Raw genomic sequence first — 22,469 nt, 5'->3', positions numbered from 1 at the left:
TTAGCTTCAACTATCAACCTGACAGAGCTTGGAGTCATTTGAAGGAGTCTCTGTTGAAGGATTACCCAGGTCAGATTGGCCTGTGGGCATGTCTGATAGGGATTGTCTTAACTGATGACTGACATAGGAGGGCCTCACCCACTGTGAGTGGTGTCATCCCAAAGCAGGTAGGCCTGGATTGTAGAAAGCTAGCCTCTTGACATCACAGCCAATTCTTAAGTTCAATAATTCCCCAGACCAGGAAGCCTCAGCTTTCCATAGCTCATTCCATCCTTATCTGTACAGATTCAATACAGTGAACTAGTTATGATCCACAATGGATGCAGGAATCTGGGAGAAGGCCTTTAACCTATAAATGGGAGAGACTAATGAGTCTTGGCACTGCAAAAACCCAGGATCTGGTCCATCAGTAAGCTCCTGGAAGCTCCCATGAACCCCCAAAGCTCATCCCTAACCAGGAATATCATCTGTGTCCTCCTCACTGCCTATGGTACCCCACAGGCAGAGGGTAGAAGCTTGCTTTTGTAGACTATCTTAGCACAGGAGGGAGTAAGTCAACTAACTCATTTCAATTTCCCTAGAACATTTCCAGTTTTAAAAGTGAAATTCCCGAATCCCAGGGCAAATGGAAGCAGTTGTTCAGCCTGGGAACCAGGGGATTTACACGCAACTTGTCTCAGAAACTTGGGAGCCTCTTGGGGAGAAAGACAAAATAGCAGTACCTAGCTAGAAAGGGTCTTACCCACAATCAATCAACTAAAGACTCCTGGCTCGCCTCCCAGCTGTTGCCTCCACCTACATTGTGAGCCAAAGAAAAACAGGAAATTTAAGAAAAAGAGGAGGTTCCAAGTGAGGAATGACGTCTAAATTTAGCTGATCGAGAGAGTGATTGGTTGAAATCTGTCTAGGGATCTGTTTGGCAACCAAAAATGCCAGGAAAAAGCTCTTATCTCTGCTGATAGACATTGGTAGCAATCTACCAATTCGTCTCTGTCTCCCAAACACAGATTCTGTAACTGGCTCCTTTTCTGGAGTGTCCCACAGGGATCAGGTTAGGAGTTTTCTGACTCACACCCCGCATCCCCATCCCATTTAATCTGTCTAGAATCCTTACCTCTGTACCCAGCAAGCTGCCTGGGTAAGCTAACCAGATAAAGTAGCTCTCATCTGAGGTCTACCTGGGTCTACCTGGGTCGTGTTTCTCAAGTTTGATGGTTTCATCTGGGATCCTGCATTTGAGACACACATAGACACGGCTCCCTGAGCTGCTGGTGAACAAGAACAAACTTGTAGAAATAGATGATTGTGGGAACAAGAACAAACTTGTAGAAATAGATGATTGTGGAACAAAATATAAAATTCACGTGATTTTCAGAGAAAAAAAGAACATGTATCAAAGAAAAGTAACTCTCTGCGTTAGTCAGGTCCCCAGATACATTGTCCTCCTTTCCCACCCAGATGTGGAAACCTACTGACTCCACGCAGAACCCATGGCCTTGAGGTGGGGCATCTGACACACAAGAGCTCTGTGTTGACCCCTTCTGAGGACCTCTGTGTCCTCACCAAGACTCTTGGTGCTCTAGGCTAGCCCATGTCCCAGGGCAATCTGGTGCAGCAGTCCTCTCAATGTAAGCAATTTTCTAGGCTCCTCCAGGACCCAATACTCATTAAATCTCTAAGGAAGGGAGAGTCTGTCATATCTCCAGTAGTGGAGGGCAGTCCTGGGGGTTAGCACCAAATACTGATCATATTGAATATCCCAAGGGATCCTCACAAGCCCTCCAGCTCCCTCTCTTCATTTTACCCTTGGGCTGTACCTGAGCCTCTTGGAAATTCGGCGGAGCTTCACTACCCAGAATGCAAAGAGTCTGTGCAGGCCAGCTCAGGAAGGGAACTGCCCACACTTCCACAGTGTCAGTCCATCCCTCACCCCACAGTAAAGTCTAAGACTTATGCCTTTGTTTCCATTTCTGTCCCTGAACAGATTTAATCAATGTCCAACAGTAAGGCAGACCCAGGCCACCAAAGTCCTCAGAGCCAAGTGAGCAGGGATTGGATGGAAGAATCTTGTTTCCACTCATTTCCTAACAGTTCTCCAAGCAGAACACAAACCCAACTGGCCCTGCTCCTAGTCTCATCTCAATCAGCATATGCCAGCATTAGATGAGAATCTGAGACTGGAGAAGGACCCCCGAGACCACTGAGCCCAAGCCTAGCGGTCATGGATGAGAGAATCTAGAAGTCCGACTCCTTCCATGGCCACAGGAAGAAGTCGGCTGGGAGGGAGATGCTGAGTGAGAATTCCTGCTTTGCCAGTTAGTTGGCATGAAGCCATGCATGGTTCTCTTTTTCCTCAACTGTGAGAAGGAGGTGTTGACACCTCTCTTCAGGGTTGTCATTAGGACTATAAAGGGATTTTTATTTATTGTGTGGGTACACATCTGTGAGTATACACATGTGTGCAAGAGCACATGCATGTACATGTGGAGGCCAGAGGTTGACAGCAAGTATCTTCTCAATCTCTCTTCACCCTAGTTTTGAGGCAGGATCATTCATTGAATCTGGAACTTATGGATCCAGCTGGGTTTGTTTTGAGGCAGGGTCTCTCACTGAACCTGGAACTTAATGATTCAGCTGAGTTGGCTGGCCAGTGAGCCTCAGGAATCCTCCTGTCTGCCCTCTCAGAAGTGAAATTATAGGCCTGTGCCTCTGCTCCCAGATTTTTATATGGGTGCTGGGAATATGAACCTCATGTTTTTATGGCAGACTGAGCCATCTTCCATTCCCACAGAAAAGAATTTAGAAGCACAGATCTGAAACCGTCCAAGGGGAAAAGGCATGCCAATCCTCTGAGGCCAGACAGCAAGGTGGAGACATAAGTGCACGAGATCTCATCCCCACTATCAACAAGGAGCTTGAAATCTGCCCGAAAGCATCCTAAAGCCAAAGTGCAAGAGAAACTCCATGAGTTCTCACGCTTGGTAACTACGCCATTACAGGATGACAGCAAGCCCTTCCCATCTCAAGCCTTACTCCACAGCCACAATGGTCAGGCAGTGGCACAAGGAGAGACCTGCAGATATACAACAGTGAAACGGAATGAAGAACCAATAGACACACATGAGAACAGCCAACAGGCTTTTGACAGAGACTGTTCCGAAGAGGAGAGATGTGGTACAAGAACAGTGAGAGGTGTTGTGGTGGTGCATGCCTTCGGCCGAGGCAGGCGGATCTCTGTAGACTTGTCTACAAGAGCTAGTTACAAGACAGGCTTCAAAGCTACACAGGGAAACACTGTCTCAAAAAACCACCAACCAAACAAACAAAAAACAGTGAGAGGCAAGAAAAAAACAAGACGTTGACTCAATCCTCATATCTACAGAAAACTCAGCTCAAAATGGAATAGAATTAAATGGAAAATTTTTAAATGTAAAAAAAATTAAAAAGACTTCTACAAGAAGACATAGGAGAAATAAAAAAGTACTCGGTAATGATAATTCAATGAAAGTGTCTCAGATATAACACCAAAAGAAGGATCCAGAACACTGAAAGCCCTGATAAATGGAAACCAGATGTATCAACACATACTTGTTACCTAAGCAATTTGGAGATGGAATCAAGAGGATTGGGAATTCCAGGCCAGCCTTGGCTCCATAGTGAGGTGATGGCAACCTGGCCTACATGAGACTAACAAAAACAAAGGCTGGGGTTGTGTATGGCCATGAACAAGAAACACTGTCTCAAACAATGTGGAAGTTGAGGACTGACTGACACCCAAGGTCCCTTGACTACTCTGTGCTCACACTTGAGCAGGTGTATTCACATAAACACACAGAGAGACTGATAATTGGAATTCATCAAAATTAATGATTTTCTCTATAAAACAATTTTAAATGATTTCTGAAAATCAACCTACTGGTTCAAAGACAAAATTTTCAGACCAAATACCCAACAAAGGCCTCGTAGCTAGCATACAAAACGAACTTTTAAAGCTACACAACACTAAAGGAAAATGACAGCATGTAGGGCCAACAAACACATGAACAGGAATTCAAGCTTGATCCTGCCATCGATGAAAAAAACACAAATTAGGACACAGTGAGATGCCACTGCACATCTATTAGAATTTTTACAAAAAGGAGTGACAATATCAAATGCTGTCAAGGAGCCAAACAAGCATAAAGTGAGATGACCATTCCAGGAAATAGTTGGGAAGCTCCTTTTTTAAAGTATCGTTGTGCAACAACCACACCACCCAGCAGCCGTTCACCCTAGAGAAATTATGAGCTATGTCCACACAAAAGCCCATACACAATCACTCTTGCAGATTTATCTGAACTAGTCCCAAATGGGAAACAAGCCAAAAGCCCTTCAGTAATCGAACATGTGTAAACAGTGTATAGTACATCCATACCTTGGCACACTTCGGTAGTAAAAAGGAATCAACTCTTGAGACATGTAACAGTTTGGATGGAATGGAACTCAAGTACATTGTTCTGAATGCAAACCGCTGATTTTCAGAAGGTCACCTGTTACATGATCCCATTCATATAACATCCTTCAAATAATGCAATCATAGAGATGGAGGCTGGATTGGTGCTAGCTAGGGACTAGGGACAACAATAAGAGGATGAGACTATCAACAAGCTGGTACAGGGAGTTCTCTATGGTGCGTGGTGAAACACTTCTGTATCCTTAGGTGGGCGGTGCCCGCACAAGTCTACGTGTGATAAAAACAGTACAGGACTGTACTGTATGTGCACAAGATAGCAATGTCAATTTCCTGCTTTTGATATGCTTTGAGATTATCATTGTTATGTAACATGGAACCCTGGGAGAAAGTGGGTGAAGGATACACCGGACCTCTAAGATCAGCTTTTCTAGGAACCTGTCATTGTTTCAAACTAAAAACAATTTTCTAAAAGACCCTTAAACAAATCAAGTTGTGTCTGGTACTAGCAACATGTGACTTTCTCATGGGGCCACTGTGAGAGAGCCCCAGTCCCCTAGTGACAGCTGCCTGTGTAGGTGCTGTGGGCATGAGCAAGGACAAACTCACACAGCCACTTCTTCACAGCATTCCTTGAGAAAACTAAGGTAGAGTCTCTAGATATCTAAGAACAACGGAGAATAGCCCCGTAGTGGCTCTCTGAGGGGCCCAGGAAGCTCCCTAGCCTCTGAGTCTCCCTATCCATGTCCTCTCAATGTGCCCCTCCATATGTGCAGCCCATGCCTCTACAGATAAAGAGGCTGTCACAGTGTGGTTAAAACCATGGCATGGGATAAAGCCAAGCAAGAATGGGAAGAGAGAGAATGGGGGTGTGGGGGTCAGAGGCCTCTGACCTTCCCCTGCAAACACCATAACTGATAACAGGGTGAGACAAGAGAAGGTGAGGAGAAGCCTGCCCCTCTCCCAGCAGCCCGGGCTGCGTCTCCTAGCATGGAAAAGGAGATAGTCATGTCACAATCAGGAAAGATGAAAGAGGCTCTCTACCCGCAGAAATGTAAGTTGTTCTCATTTGTTCTGTGTTGGGAAGAGAAAAGCTATAGATGGCTTTGAGCATCGTCCCAGAGAGGATCCCAGTGTCCTATCACCGGGGAAGCCACCAATCCTCATCCTTCCTTCTCCCTACTCTCCTAAACTTGCCAAGATGGCTTCCTGAGAACAGAACACATCTCTGAATGCTAGAGAAATGCACCCCTGGAGGAAGGTGAGTGTGTCTTCCTTTGCTGTTGTTCGGTGCAGGGAGTCCATTATTGGGAATGTCTTCTTGGGGTGGACTAGATTTCTGGCATGTTGTCCCCGATTCTAGAAACCAAGAAGTGATGCTCAAGATGCCTCCCCAGGGTTTGGGAGTCAGAGACCTCAGTAGTTACAGACTCAGGCAAGAACAAGGTCCTTTCCCAACATTTGTGCTCCCAGTCCCCTCAAACCAAACCATAAGGTTGGTCCTTCTTTCCTCTCTTCCCATTACTGGGGAGCCCCTCCACCCCCAATGGGTGTGGCTTTTCCTCAAGTTTGGTAGCCATCACCAGCAGACCCATCTCCCTATAAGATAACCTCAACTTAGCTCCAAAAAAGTGTTTCACTTTAGAGTGTCTCAGGTCTGTGTCATGCTGCCCTCCTAAGGACACGAACATTGTCTTACCCCAGAATCTCTGAGGGAACCTGTTCTTAATTTGGAGTCCTGGGGCTGTATTAAGCCAGTTGACAGGGATTGTTTGAGCAGGTTCGGAGCTTCCTAAGAATCTTGTAAACCAGATCTCAGGAGATGTCTCCTGCAGGAGGGGATGTGAAAATTCACCCCAAAGGGCTTGGGAGGTAGTTCAGTGGCAAAATGCTTTTTTGTACAAGGCTCCAGATTCCACCAGCAGCACAAAAAAACAAAAAACAAAAAAAAAACCCATCACCACCACCAACAAAAAAAAAAACACTTCCCAAGGGCTAAGAGGATAGCCCAATCTGTAAGGCACTTATCTTGTAAGCAGGAGGAACCCAGTTCTACCCTTAGCTAAGGCCAGGATGCTTTTGATCCTAATACTAGGTAGAGATCAGAGAAGCTCTGGGGGTCCCAGCCAGCCAAGCTTAAGCAGTGAGCTTCAGGTCAGTTAAAACCCTTTCTCAGGGGAGATAGGTACAGTATCATCCTGAAGATGATACTGTAGGTTGTCCTCTGACCTCCACATATCTGTGTATATGTGTCCATTTGTGTACACACACACACACACACACACACACACACACACACACACACACACACACAAATTCCCTAAGAGTTTCAAGGCTCTTTCTCTGAGCATTACGAAGAGTGAAGAGGCAGGAGCTGTTTAGCATTGAGGGTATCTGGCTGGGTACCACTGAAACTCCTCCTGGATATCTCTCAGACCTGGAGAAAGTACTGTTAACTGTGCTGTTGCCACTTAACGGATCCAGCGTGCAAAGTGTGGTACCAACGAGGGGCTGGGTAGAAGTTTTCTGCTCTCCAGCTGCTCCTGCCTCATTTCTCTCCCTGCCACCCCTTCCTGGTTCTATGAAGCCTTGATTTCCTCATCAATAGATTGGTAATATTATCCACCTGATAGAACTGTAAAGAAGATGGAATGTGGGCGCAAAATTCTCAAAGTCTGTCCATTCATAGCACTCAACTACTGTTAGCTACTATTTGTTGATATTATTATAAGTATTATGGTGAACTTTATGAACTGCATCATGGGATAAGTGGGACAATGGTTCCTTTTTTTTTTTTTTCTTTGACATAGGTCTCATGTAGACCAGGCTGCTTCAGACTCACTATGTAGCCAATAAAGACCTGGAACTTCTAATCCTCCTTCCTTTATCTCCTGAATGCTGGGATTACAGGACCACCATGCCCAGTTTTTTTTTTCTTATTTTCATTATGTGTTTTTACTTTTAAACAATTTTAAAGATTTGTTTTTTATTTAAAATTTTTTGTACAATGTACTTTGACCATGTTCCCCTTCCCAATTCCTCCCAGACCCTCCCCACCTTCCTACCTACCCAACTCTATGTTCTTTTTCCCTCTCTCTTTAAAAAGCACACACAAACTCAAAAGTGAAAATCAAAACAAACAGGAACCAATAAACCAAAAAACAATGCCCAAACTAAACAAAAAAACCCACAAAAAATAAATAAACAAAAAATCATGGAGTCCATTTTGCCTTGGCCAGCTACTGGACATGGGGTCTACCTTGACGTGTGGTTGATATGCCCTGTGACACTCCGTGGAAGAACACTGATTTTCCCTTTGCTGGTACTTATCCGTTGTAAATAGCATCTTGGTTAGAGGTGGGGCCCACTCCCCCCTCTCAGTGTTGGGCCCCCATCTGGTTTGAACCTGTACAGGTCCACAATGTGGTGCTGAGGGTGGAATCTAGGGCTTCATGTACACTGGGCTAGCATTGGAACAAGAGCTCCTAAATGACACTGGAATGCACAGTCTTGTTTATAGATGCAAGAACTTGTCTCACTTGGCGATCACCCCGGGGAGACCCTTTCTACTCTTGCTCCAGGTAGTTCTTTCTGAGGTTCACGGGTGGGAACTGTTCATGACACCCACTTAAAGAAAGGACCCCAGAGGCCCAAGAAAGGTGAGCCTTGTTCCCTGCATGACCCAGGAAGTAAGTGGCAGGGATGGGGCAGGAATCTTGTCCTCAGACTTTACCCCCTCTCCTGAACCATGTGGAACGTGGTGTTTACAGCACCATCACTCTTGATAGTCCATCCCAGTGACAAAGATTCTAGAAAAACCTCATGTCCCTTGTCACCTTCCCCCATGTCAATTGGGTCACCTTTTCCCTACTGGAAAAGTATAGGGCAGTCACCCAACCTGTCATTAAGAGGAAGAAATCTCCCTTCAAACAGCAAAGCCCCAGGCATACCTTCTTCAAGAAAGAAAAGCTCATCTAGGGAGATTCTCCACTGGAGGTGTGTCTGGGGTCTCCCGGAATAACCAGGCTTTGATTTATAGGGATGCCAAGGTGGGTTCTCCCCTAACTGCCTGTCAGCTGAAGCTTATTATCCACCAAGCAAGGAGATATTTTAACAGAATCAAGAAAAACTCCTGACTGATAGATAAGAGCACTTAACTCCCTTCAGAGGCCAACTGGCCTGGGTCCAAGTCTCTGGCTTGAATCTAGGGCATGTGAAAGTTTTTATCTTCTTTTTATATCTTTTCAAAGAATTAGATGCCATCCACTTATCTTAGGGACTATGGGGTAGCTCTACATGGTCATTCTTGAGCTCTACAGCTCATCTTTGTCACCCTTACTGTTAGGAATACTGGGACAGCCACCTCTCCTACCGTTCTTGGGGAAACTCAGAGAATCCTCCTTCCCCAAGCCTGCCACAACCCCATTCCTCTGAGACCACCCAACCCTTGTGCACACCCTTTCCTTCTAATTCCTCAGTTAAAAATATACATATAAAAAAATCTTCGCAATTCTCCAAGTCCCTCTAGACTGGTGAAACCAAAATAATACGTGTTATTCCCATCCAGTTCCGGCTAAAGAGGAGGAGATCTGAGGATTGTTTCAATTATCTCCCATTTTCTGTATTATTAATATTCCAAGGGGGAAATCGATGCAACTTTTTAAAACTCTGGTGGAAGAAGGAACCAAAGCAGGGGTCCCCACAAGGAACCCAAGCTCCACCAGTAACAGCCTGAGTTAAAGTGTGCAGTGGCATCCCCTCTGACTCCCGAGTCTCTTTCTGTTAGACACACATAGCCTGCCCACAGTGCCCCAAGTCTTCCATGTGAGGTCTAGGCACCCCATACCTGTCCTGCTCGACGCATCTAAGGGAGGGCTGTGGGAAATAATCTCTCAGCACCATACTCTTGCCTGACTCTAGGTACCTGGATGTAGGTTCTTTAGCTTCCTACCTCCCACAGGGTCATTTAGCCCTCCCAGGAAGTGCCTTCTTCAGGAACCTCTCCCCTATTCTAGGTCCTTCTAGACCTCTGAGAAAGAGGACCTCACCTTTGACCCTTATCAATGAAGGCATTGCGTTCTCATCCTAACAATTTCCAACACCACATTTTTTCTTCCCTAATTCCCCATAACTTTCAGGCCACAGTCACCTCCTGTGACCTTTCTTAATAAACCTCCAGCTCCTGCGGTTTTCTTGAGGCCATTTCCAGACCAGAAGAGTTTGGGGATTTCTCAAAACTGCTGGAAGTTTTGCAGCCAGGTAGCAATCTGGTCCGTGACAACTACAAATATGAAAGCCCAGCCAAGGAGAGCAGGCTTCTGTGGTCCACCTGGGACGTGCTCTGACTTGTGGCATCTCAGGGTGCCTACAGCCTGTTGCCCACTGGATCACTCCTTAAGGAAGAACATGGCCACTGCTGAGACCCAAAAGATTTCCCTGGAGGTGTTCTTTCTCCGTGGAAGAACGGGACAGCTCCCTCTGAGTGAAAGTTCATCTATTCTGGTTATTATTCCCCAGGAGAACCTGTGTAACAAGTGCGAGACACACACACACACAGAGAGAGAGAGAGAGAGAGAGAGAGAGAGAGAGAGAGAGAGAGAGAGAGAGAGAGAACGCTATCGCCCTGTAGTTGCCCTTTCATACTCCCTGCCAGGCCCCAAGGATGTGGCACCCGGCAGAGACAAGCGAGCCGGGTGTACTCAGAGCTCCCAGACAGGACTGCGCCCTGGGTTGCAGTCCCCGAACTTTACTCACCTTAATGTTGCTGAAGACCGAGCGGGAGCAGCGTCTGGCTGGGACCGAGGAGGTGCCGCTGCTCTGGCGCGCTCCGAGTTTGGGCAGGAGCCCCATCCTGACGGAGGAGACGTCCCCTGACCGATCCCAGGCAGTGGCAACAGTCCCGGGGGCAGGTTCTGCGGGACTTGGGCGCTTCGGGGTGCGGCGGTGGTAGCCAGGCGATGGGAAGCGCGGCGCGGAGACTGAGCAAGAGAGCGAGCGCTCACAAGTTTTTATAAGTTGTGGCGGTGATGAAACTTACGCGCTCTCCCTCCTCCCTCTCTTCCTCGGGTGTCAGAGGTGCTGCAAGCCCCCGCCCAGCCGCTGTCGCCTCTGCAGGCAGGTGTCTTGGGCCCTGGCGTCCCAGCTGCAGAAGCCTAGAAGCTCTAGGACTCAAGCTGGTGAGCCCCGGCTGCCTGGGAAGTCCCGCAGGCCCGGAGATGGCACACGGGGTGATGCCAGGTCCCCAAAGAAGGGGCCACCGCGGAAGGACGAGACAGGAGGCTGCAGGCCAACGGAGAGACCTGGGGACTTGATGGGGTAGAGAGTGGGCAGGGCACTAAGGAAGGGGTGGGGAGTTGGAAGGGAACCGAGGGGCACCGGGTCTCCAAGTGGTGGAAGGGAGCGAGGAGTCTCCGCGGCTCTAGGGTTTGTCCAGAGCCGGGCTCTGCGTGTCTGCACTCGCTCCGCAAACCTGGGTCCTCGGTTCCTCGGTTCTGGTGATGGCTCTGAGACTCGCCGCCCAAGCTCTGTTTGTGCTGAGGACTGATTTATATTTAAACTGCTCTTTGCGCTGCAGAGGAGGGTGGGAAGGCGTAACAAGGTGGAGAGGTGGGGGCCGCCCCAGGGCTGGGCTCGAACTTACTGGAAAGGAGCCAAGGTAAACTGCAGGCGCTGTCGAGTGTCAGCGGGTCTGGGCTGAGTGCTGGGGGTTGGGACAAAGGGAAGCGCTGGTGTGACGGGATTGCCCCCGCACTGACCTCTGAAAGGCTGGAGTGAGCAAGGTTTTTTCCCCTACTGGACTGGAATCTTAGAGAGAGAAAGAAGGTGAGCCTTTTCCGGAAAAAGCTAAAAGATCCAGCAGAAGTGCTTAAGGCAGTTCGGCAGAGGAGGCGTCTTTCCAGCCTCTCACTCATTGTCCTCCGCAGATCCACCTCTTCCAGCCCGGCCCAGGAAAAGATGCCCCTCAATACCGGGACAGAGGCTGGGTGAAGGATGGCGCACACAGCCTTATTCCTACCCAAGGCCGGATGTCTTTGCAAGTTTTGTCTGGCCGGGTGCTCTGGGACTTCTTCCAATGTACCTACAGACGGAGGACTCTGGACAGGGCAACATGCAGAGGCTGTTGAACAGTGGACAACTGATTGCTTTGATCACCTGCAGAGAGAGGTACTTACAGACTGGCCTTCCAGGCCAGCAGCAAGCTTGATCACCGTTCTGTCTGTCCCTGGTAAGGTGGAACACACAGACAGATATCCAGAGTTGGAGGTGACACTCAGTATACATTGGGCACAGATGACCACACCCATGGTGGGTTGTACCTGATGCTCTGCAGAGTTCATGTACCACCTGCATTAGATCTAAGTGATAGGCCAATGATCTGGACTTGCAGGCGAGGGTGTTAGTGGGGTCAAATAGAAAAGAACCAAAGCCCACACAGCTAAAGACCCTGAGCTCAGCTTTGCCTGACAAAGCCCAGCCATGAAGCACTTTTGTGTGAGGGAGTGGAGGGTGTAGAGGCCAGAAGACAGCCCCAGGTATTATTTCTCAGATGTCACCCGTCTTGTTTTTGAAAGGGGGACTCAGTGGCCTGGGGTTGGAGGGGGGCAGAAAGCCCCAGGGGTCCACCTGTCTCTGCCTCCCCAGCTCTGAGGTTATAAATCATGCCACCATGACTTGTTTTCTTTGATTACATGGGACTGAACTCAGGTCCTCCTGCACGCAAGGCAGGCACTTTACTAACAGCAATCTCTCTAGCCCCAAGCACTTATAAAGCTATCTAGGACAGCAATCTCACTTCACACTGGGGCCTCTAAGTGGTTAGAATTTTTTCTTCAATGTGTGTGGCCTTCCCATGCTCTTCTAGTAGACTCCCAGGGTGAACCCACCTCTCCTGTTTTTATGCTGCCCTGCTCCTTTAATTTTGCCCTCTGCCTGGTATCAGGGCCAGTGTGTCACCTCCAAAGGAAGTGTTTATTCAGAAATGTTATCAGTAGAGTTTGACTCAATGCAGTGGAGATCCAATCACAGTGACTTCAATGAGACTTATTTGTCTGTGTATGAACTGATGACATGATCACTCCATGGTATGGCTAGGGGGAAGATTTTTACTGTAGATACGAAGGAGAGAACAGCCAGAGGCATCTGGAAGAGCCCAGAGTAGGGTGGAGCGGGGTGAGCAAAAAAGAGGACACATAGCCCAAACAGCAGGGTTATAAGGGGGATGAGTAGCTGGCTTTTGTCTACCCACTGGGAAGTGGACCTCACAGGCTGTTGTATGAGGTTTTCTGGTAGGTAGTTAGAGGGCCATGACCTGATTCCCTCAGGATTCCTTAGTATGTGGCTCCCGTGACTAGGGCTAGTTCATGGTCACAAGATGGCTGCTCTGCCTCCAGCCTTGTTTATTTCAGGAAAGAAGTGGAAGATGGGAAACAGGAAGGGACCAGGCTCACAGCAGAGAAGCAAACTACACACACACACACACACACACACACACACACACACACACACACACACACTCAGAGAGAAAGAGGAGAGAGAGAACGAGAGCCTTTGCCTTAAATCTTGTTGGCTGGACCAAAAAGTAACCTTCTGCAAGGGAACACTAAGAAACAAGTTTCACACACATGTTGTCCCTGGGATAAAACTGAGGTTCTGTTGGGGACGAGAAGAGAAAGGATGTCCTATCACCAACATTCTGGGTCTCCACGTCCATGACCTTAAGCCAGCACCACTAGGATCTGCCTGCTGGCCTTCCCATCCCTTGATTTCAGGAAGTGTTTTCTGTCTCTGTGGAGAGAGTGGAGCGAAGCAGGTTACAGGAAGACTGTGCATGGGAGCTGTGGTCGCAGGAGAGGGGCCCCCACTCACACAGGACAACAGGCGGGCCTGTCTGAAGAGGTGACTGGTTCTGCTAAGTAAAGCCCTAAGAATAAGGACGATTAGGAGGGATAGATGGAAGGAGGCTTCCTGGTGTCATTCTGACTAGGGTACAAAACCGGGGACATCAGGAACATGTGAGGCTGAGAAAGAGCCTGGAAAAATGGGTAGCGTGCTAAGAATGGAGGCCTTCTCTCCAGAGCACAGGGCTAACTATTGACGATGTCTGAGTAGCAGGGGCTCTGAGCTAATCTGCATTTTCCATGGGCCCCTATGGCATCCAGAAGAGAGAACAAAGGGACCAAAGTGTGGAAAAGGTTCCAGGAGCAGAGATGCAGGCTTGGACTGCACAAGGGGTGGGGAGAAAAACTCAGGAAATACTGCAAGAGGCTAGCAGTGGTGGACATGTCAGAGGCGAGTCCCAGGATCAGCTTGTGCACACAGCATTTACCATGCTCATCCCTGGTAGAGGGGACCCAGAAAGACCAGCAGAGAACAAGTGATCAAGGATATTCTTTCCCAGTTGATACACCTGCAGCACAACTCTTGCACTGAAGGCTCGGGGAACATTCCAGAAGACTAAATGGAGAGATTGACTCTGAGTCAGAGGACCAGGAAATCCGCTCTGAGACTGTCTCCTAGAAATGAAGGGAAGTTGACACCCAACAATATGGCTTCCTAAACAAGACATAAACAAGGACATCAGTAAACATGCTAACACAAATGGAAAAAAAAAAATCTCACAGGGCTCCACCCATAGACAAAGAACTATAGGCAACTAAGGAATTCCGAGAGTGGGAGAAATTGGCTTCCCCAAGGATGAGGCTCATACTTGATTATCCAATACCAAATGGTCAGTCCTGAAGTCACATACACACAAGTAACACCAAATGGACTGAGAAGCTTGCATTTACATATTTAGGCGTGTGTGTGTGTGTGTGTGTGTGTGTGTGTGTGTGTGTGTGTGTGTGCTGTGTGTGTAACAACAATGAAAGAAAAAGAAGCCATGAGTTTGAATTTGAGAGGGAGCAGAGGATGATGTGTGAGGGGTTGGAGGGAGCAAAGGGAAGGGGGAAATGATATAATTATATTTAAATTTTTATATTAAAATAATTATTTTTCAAGCTAGGCAGCTAGAAGGTGGTTATGCAGACTCAACACCCAGGATAGACACTGATGACAAGAGAAGGTGTGTGGGGGTGGGTGATGCTAGCCCTCTAGAAGGGACAAAGTCTCCCAGTAAGAGTGTGTGGAGGAGAGCATCCAGAAAAGACTACAGAAACATCTGTGATAGCCCAAGGGATGGAAAGAGGAGGGAGGTAAGCCAGGGGAGAGAAGACACCAGAGATAATGTTCAAAGAGGAAGACTGGAGCCTGCTCATGCTGTGGACAAGGTATGACCTGAGGGGCAGCTACTGAGCCAGCCAGGGCCTGCACTGAGGACCCAAACAAGAGTGTTTCCAGTGGGTGATACGGTCAAAGGCCAACTCTGTGGGTCCAGGAGGACCCAGGAGAGAGTGTAAACATTCCCGACTTTGTTTTTCTTTAGTCACAGTTCACAGTTGTTACAATATGTGTGATGACTAATGACACACACCAGTAGTTCAGTCAGACAAAGGTTCGGACTTCATTCTAGCTAGGCTACTTCAATAGCTTTCTCAACCTTTATGGGCCTCATGGGGATGTTATAGAGATGACAGATAATTCAGACTATTGCTGTGGTGCCTGGTGGCACTGTTGTTATCTCTTCCTCCAACTCAGCTGTGGGCTCCTTGAGAGCAAAGGTTCATGGTCAATTCTCTTTGTACTGCCCCCTTGGCCAGAATGCCTACTTACTTGAAAAATGTTTATTGAGGGACTGGTATGTGGCTCAGTTGGTGAAGTGCTTGCCATATAAACATGAGGACCTGTGTTCAATCCCCAGCAACCATGTAAGAAAGCTGGACACATGTTGTATGCAACTATGAAATTCTTCAAGAATTAATTAAAATTGTATAGTTTTAAAGGCTCCTCACAGCAGAGTGCACCTGGAACCACAACATTGGAAGGCAAAAACAAAAGAATCCTGGGGCTTGTTGGCCGGAGAGTCCAGCCAAACTGGTAAGCTTTGGGTTCCATGAGAGACCTTATCCCAAAACATAAGGTAGGGTACAGTTGAAGGAAAAACTTGGGAGTCAACCCCTGGCTGCCACATAGACACACACACACACACACACACACACACACACACACACACACACAGAGAGAGAGAGAGAGAGAGAGAGAGAGAGAGAGAGAGAGAGAGAGAGAGAGAGAGAAATGACTTCCTAGTTCCTAAAGTCCCTGGCAATTGGTCTTACTCATAGTCCATCCCTGGAGACACTAGCTGTTCCCATTGACGACTGGCTGTAGCCTTGATGGTGGGTCTATCAGTCCATGGGCCACACAGCTCATCCCTGCAGGAGCTAATGAATCTCTCTTGGGTACTTGTACCTGAGTGTGATCATGAATTAACTCTGGCTGCCTGGCTCCCTGGTGGCATATTCCAATAAGGACAGAGTTCAGGAATTCTCTGATGAATGTCTCTCCTAAGCCAAGGACTCAAGCTCTGTCACCCATGGGCAACCTGCTCCCCTTGCAGGGCACCTTAATGGTGGTTGTTTTATATTTTATTGTATATGTTTTACTATCTTCACCATTTCTTACTTACTCTTTCACAGTTACACACACAGACACACACACACACACACACACTTTGGCCATATTGCCTTGCCCCCATTATCTTCTCACTAGCTTCCCCATTTTACTAAACCCCTTCTCGTTCCCAGCAAGTACCCTCCTACTTTTATACCTTTCTTTCTGGTGTTGCCATTCAGTTTTGGGTTTTGTTTTGTTTTGTTTTGTTTTTTTGTGACCCACTGCATTTAATTAGGGCTGCCTGCATGAGCCTGGGTGGGAAGTTATTTACTTGAGCAAGAACAACTTACCAGTGGCTAGACCACTAAGGAATACGACTCTCTGCCCCAGCAACCATTAATTGCTATGGCTCCTCAGGGAGGGGTGGGGCCTTACGAGCCCCTCCCTTGTCCATGATGGAATGTTGATGGGCCCAGGCTCATGCAGGTAGCCTCAGCTGCTATGAGTTCATGATGCAAAAGCCACGTCACATCCTGAAGACAGCACTTCATGGTACTCCTTTCCTCCCCTCTTCTGTAATGTTCTTGGAGCCTTGGAGAGGACGATATAGACGTCCTGTTTCTTTGACCATTTAAGTCTCTGTATTACCCACCACCTGCTGCAAACAGAAGCTTCTCTGACAAAGGCTGATGATAGCACTGACAGATGGTAGAAGCATATATATTTAGAAGGCAGTTTGACCCCATGCCCATCTGGCAAAACACAGTCACAGGTTCCTCTCTAGGGCCTATCATCTCCCTAGCCATGGGCTTTTGACCAGGTTTATGGTACCTGGTTTGAATTCCTCCTGTGGAGCAGGCCTAAAAGCCAATAAGTTTGGTTATAGTTGATTGTTTTTACTCTTTGCGCTTTTGGGAACTTGCTAACCAGCTCCCAGACTTATTCTTTCTTATGAATGCCTGACCTTAGCTTGGCTTATTTCTAGCCAGCTTTCCTTAAATTATCCCATCTACCTTTTGCCTCTGGGCTTTTATCTTTCTCTATTTCTGTATACCTTTTCTTTCCTTCTTATTCTGTGTCTGGCTGGGTGGCTGAGTGGTTGGCCCCTAGCAGCCTCCTCTCCTCCTGTTTTTACTCCTCCTCTTCTCATTCTTTTCTTTCTATTTATCCTCTCTGCTTGGCAGCCCCATCTACCCCTCTCCTGACTTGCTATTGGCTGGTCAGCTCTTTATTAGACCAATCAGGTGTTTTAGACAGGCAAAGTAACACAGTTTCACAGAGTTAAACAAATGCAACATAAAAGAATGCAACATGTCTTTGCATCACTAAACAAATATCCTACAGCATAAAAGAATGTAACATATCTTTAATATTCCATAACAGTTGGTTACCCCCCTAATAGTTATGTCGCTACTGGTTGGTGGTGTAGCTCTCAGGGTTCACAGCTAGGTGAGACTAGCTTAATGGCTTTCCTCCCCCAGTTGCTTGCACAGTACTTAGTACCTTTTAGCACTATAAGGACTAACTAAAGGGAAGAAACTTAGAATTCTGTTTCATATTTGAATTCTCTCTATCCTGCAACTAAAGTATATGGTGTGTTCTGCAGTAAGATCTTATCATCTAGTTCTAGTGGTCAATCGAGAGCAATGGAAATAGTCTGTTTTGTTTTGGGGGCCCTTGGGGCTTCCCTCGCCAACGACTCATGAGGAGACATCCCACGCTATTTTATATTTTTAACATGTTTCCAACAGTCAGTGCTCAAAACAATGGCAACTCATTTAATCTTCTAAATAACCCAATGAAAGATGATGCTTTTATTAGTTCTGATTTACTTTTGAAGAAACTAAGGCTAGAGGTCTAGAGAAATGGCTCAGTGATTACGAGTGAGTACAGCTTTTGCAGAGGACTGGAGTTCAGTTCCCAGTACCCATGTTGGATGGTTCAAATTGCCTGTAACTACAGCTCCAGGAAATCTGGCACCGTTTCTGGCCTCCATGGGCAACTGCACTCATATGTACGTACTCTGACACAGACACATGCATACACATAACGAACAATAAGTTTTTCTTTAAAAAGAAGAAAAACCGAGGCACAGAAAGGTACAATAACTCAATCACAGAGCTGGTAAGCAGCAAAGCCCCGATGGAAACACTGCAGCCAGGTACAGAGTCTAGGCACCCGGCAGGGAGGGGGTCTCTTGCACACAGTCTTCGAGCCACAACTAGAGGTAAACCACATTCAGAGCCCATGGTGGGATGCCTTATCCATCTCTGCCCTTTAGAAAGCCTTCCTTTCTGAAAACTATAACCCCTGATTCCACCACAACCAGTTTAGTGAGTTCTCCCTAAGCAAAGACCCAAGCAAAACTGTGGCCACTGGTGGGCCCTGTTGGCCCAGCTCTGTATTTCTGCCCCTCCAGCATGGGTTTCCTCCGGGCCTTCTACCTGCCATTATCTCCCCCAGTCTGTGTCTCCCTCTCAACACTCAGATACAATCTACCACCACCACCATCCCACCCCACTAGCCAAGAAAATGCATTTGACAAATGCAGTATGTTACAGCACCGGGTGTTATGTTTCCTGCTGCTCTTCATTTTCTCTGGGATGTGCTGGGGCCTGGCACATACCCAAGGTCATTTCAGTTGTCCTTCATGATGACTTCTTCAGGATCTGGCTCTGCTGTGCTAGCTCCTGGTCTTCCCAGTGCAGGTCATCTGGCAAGGAAAGGAGAAACTCCCACAGGCCTTTGCCACACATCTCCTCGTCCACTCCCTCGGCAGCCTCTTCCTTGGGAACACGGGTCCGGCCTGCCCTATCTGCACTGCACCTATTCAGGTTCAGGTCATACCCCAGCCCATGTTGAGGTGGGCTCATTGTCACTCCTGTGAGCAGAGGGGTCAGCTCTGCAGGCACACATTCAGCAAACCTCTAATGCTCTCCGTACTGCACAGCAGGACCCATGGGTCTTGCTGTCTCAAGGTTGTTGAGTGGATAGAGAACCACAGTTGGTCTCTCTTACATGGTGCATGTTTCTATGATTTACTGTGTTTTAATTCTACTGGGAAAGTTGTATTTTTTTGTTCACTTCCCATCATTCCATATCACTATTTAAACTTTGTTGAATTCTCTACTTTCCCTAATTTTTAGGTAAGCATGATTGTTACCTAAAAGCCGCATGAACAACAGTCTGAAGTATCAATTGATCTACCATATGCATTGTTACACATGTAAGGGACTTTCCTTCTCCATCTCAGAAATGGCTGTGGGGGCTAACAGGAGTTATCCAGCCATTTTCTGGGGATGAATGATGCAAACGTTTTTAATGTGCTTATTGTATAAATAGTGACTTTTTTTCTCAACAAGCCCCTTGTCTTAGGACCGAGGGCCAGCAGGGAATTACTAAGTTCAGTTGGTATGATCTTTTCTCTAATATTTAACATCATCCAGTTGAATTTCTATCATTAGATCTCTTCTTCCTGGTGGTCACATCTTTCTGGACTCCATAATGCAAGGCCAGCATTCCAGGTTGGGGAGAGGGGGTCACATGACTAAACCAGCTGTGGAAGATCTCTCAGGAGTCCTCAGAACTCCCTTGTCCCCAACATTACAAACAAAGCTCTGCAGCTCAGAGAGTCACACAGAGCCATCTTGAAGCTGACCAAGGAGACCATGGATGTGGCTGCCTCGATCCGGCTCTGAAGGAGGGCTCTGCTCCTCAGGATCCTACATAGTTGGATTACTCCCTGGCACACCTAAGTTGCAGGGCTTTGTGATCCAAAGTAGAGTTACCTTCTTGGTTCCATCCTGTGTGTCCTCATGTGGCTGGACTCGTGTGTTGTCATCATTGGAGATGTGGCTTTCTTATGTATTCAGCTGTGATTTCCTCTTGGTCCCTCCCTGGATGCACCTGACTTGTTTTGGTCGGAGGTTCTGCCTGTCTGGGCCCAGGACCTTTCCACAGCTGACATAGTCTTCTTCCAGACCCGTGATGGCTATGGTTCTGAGTCCAGGCTATCTCCAAAGATGGGATAATCTCCTTCCAAGTGCATGTGGGGAGCCTGGAGGGTCTCTGCATCAGCCTCAAATTCCATTCCTCTTCCGGGGAGTCTATGGCCTGTCTTGCCTGTAGTATATACACAGACAGATAGATGCATACAGAGAGAGAGAGAGAGAGAGAGAGAGAGAGAGAGAGAGAGAGAGAGAGGGAGGGAGAGAGGGAGGAGGAGGAGGAGAGGGAGGGAGGGAGGGAGGGAGGGAGGGAGGGAGGACTAGAGAAATGGTTCAGTGATTACGAGTGAGTACAACTTTTGCAGAGGACTGGAGTTCAGTTCCCAGCACCCATGTTGGGTGGTTCAAATTGCCTGTAACTACAGCTCCAGGAAATCTGGCACCGTTTCTGGCCAGGGAGGGAGGGAGAGAGGAAGAGAGGGAGGGATGGAGGGAGGGAGGGGGGGAGGGAGGGAGGGAGGGAGGGAGGGAGGGAGGGAGGGAGGGAGGGAGAGCACTCCTTGACAACAGGCTTCCCCACCCTTCTCTCAGTACGATGCCTTCCCCTCCTGAGGTGTCTTTGCACCTCATCCATAGCAGAGTCAGCCCCTGGAAGTCCTTATGAGGAGACCTGAGAATCCTGCCCACTTCCTGGATTTCCCACAAACACCTAGAGCGACATATAACCTCTCTGCATCAGGTGTCCTGCCTGTGCTATGTACCCTGTACGCTGACTCCGGATCTAGGTCTGGGCCCCTCTCTCCCCAGGCCTTTCTTCCTTAGGCTTTCCTCTTAGCGTTCAGTCTCTTCCCTTTATTTGTCTAGATCTGTGGTGTCCTCGATTCTTGGAAGGGCTGAGGCTCCTTGCCCCACCTTCCCCTCCCGTAGCGCCCTTACCACTGTCTCCATAGGACAGAGCCCTGATTTTCTCACCTCTGAGAGGGAGGGAGCAGAGTCCTGCCTTGACGTTGGACATCTTCATTGCCCTGCTTGGATTGACTTCCTGCCAGGTGGCTTGCAAGCCTTCAGGACAGGGACTAAATGCAAACACAAGAGCAGAAAGCAGGATGCTCCTGCAGGAAACACAACTGGGAGGATCGAATGGGTGCCTGCCCCTCCTGGCCTCAGGTACCAGGGCTGATGGGAGACAAACTTACTGCACATCTTTGTTCCCTGCTGAACACAGATAGGGCCCTGGGTGTTGGGACTGGATAGGGGTTTCCAGCCCCATCTCAGAGCTGTCACATTCAGCCTCTCCCCGTCCCAGATCCTTCCCTCTCCTGCCACTGGTTCTCCCATCCACTCTGCTCTTTCCATGGGGCACTTCAACCTTGGACCATATGCGTAAAGTGAGATGAGTCACCTTATGAGGTCACTGCAGGCCAGCCTCCTCCCAGTTCATGGTCACCGGGATTGAGAGCCTGAGGGTGTGGTTCTTTGCATAGAGATTTGAAAGAGAATGCTTTACTGCGTTAGTGCATGGCTGACAGGTGAAGAAGGTGACCAGGGAAGATTCTGGCCACATCTCAATGGATTGTGACTATCAAGCCCACAGGGGCTGCTGGGCTTCCTGCTCTGACAACTCCCTCTAGCCACAATGGGATTGGTGTTGTATGAAGTACTGAAGTAGGGAGCTGCTATCTGCCCCTCCCCTGAGGCTGCTTCTCTTTTGATACAAGTAACCTGACCCTTCTTGGGACCACCACCATCAAACACTCAAGGCTTAGAAGGCAGGAGGCAGGAGGGTGTGGGCCAGGCCTAGCCCCTTACGTCTCTGTTAGAGGAATCAAGCCAAAGTGTTTTCTCTTGGGGCTGCCAGCAGTGAGGGTACTGTCCTCAGTGTGAAGGTCTGGAAAGGACTGCAAGGAATATTCCCTAGGAAGGGATGATCAGAACTGTAGGCAGGCGGGACAACAACCACTGAGGCCTGTGGCCATATCCTTCAGGTGATGTGGCCGTATCCTTCAGGTCCTGTGTCCCTCTTGGGTCACTGCATCTGGACTTTGCAATTCTGTGAGCTAATAAATTCTCTTTATGGTTTAAGTTTTGTTGGACTGGATTTCTGTTGCTGGCTTCTGAAGGTTCTAGTAAATCCAATAAACTAAGATTTGGACTGAGCTGACTGCTCACTTGCCTGGTAGCTACCCTGTGAGGCAGGTTGTTGATCCCATTTTGAAGCAGTGAAAAGAAGGCTAGAGTCCAAGGGTTGGCTGGTCCCGTGGAGAGGTCAGTGTGACCTGGCTCTCAGGTCTTCTGAGTTCAGACATTATCCCCTCTTAGTTTCATACATGGTAGAGCTATTAGATCCTGCTGGGTTCAAGCCCTCATGACTGAGTGGGTTGGAGGTCAGAGGCAAGACTTCCCAGCCCCTGGGGAAATGGGTTCCAAAGTATGCAGGCACAGCTCCCGTGGGCTATCCAAGTTACAATAATAAGGAAAACATCTGTATCATAATGTCAAATAAAAAGTTAAGCTAATTTGGTTGGACAAGATGGCTCAGTACGTAAATGTGTTTGCCACCAAGCCTGAGGGCCTGAGTTCAA

At 48.0% G+C, this 22,469-nt stretch overlaps 1 protein-coding gene across 1 annotated transcript in view; it reads right to left on the bottom strand.

Moving 5' to 3' along the window:
- The window catches only part of Slco2a1 (solute carrier organic anion transporter family member 2A1), a 67,691-nt gene extending 57,391 nt beyond the window's left edge, over nt 1–10,300 (bottom strand). Inside the window, exon 1 of the mRNA XM_027414329.2 lies at nt 10,205–10,300. Coding sequence (XP_027270130.1) covers nt 10,205–10,300 — 96 coding nt within the window. The remainder of the gene's footprint in view (nt 1–10,204) is intronic.
- Nucleotides 10,301–22,469: the final 12,169 nt, after the last annotated feature.

The sequence above is a fragment of the Cricetulus griseus genome, chromosome 4, assembly GCF_003668045.3.
Source record: "Cricetulus griseus strain 17A/GY chromosome 4, alternate assembly CriGri-PICRH-1.0, whole genome shotgun sequence".
Lineage (NCBI taxonomy): Eukaryota > Metazoa > Chordata > Mammalia > Rodentia > Cricetidae > Cricetulus > Cricetulus griseus.
The sequence above is the reverse complement of the archived record's forward strand: the minus strand, read 5'-3'. Positions and strand labels throughout refer to the sequence as shown.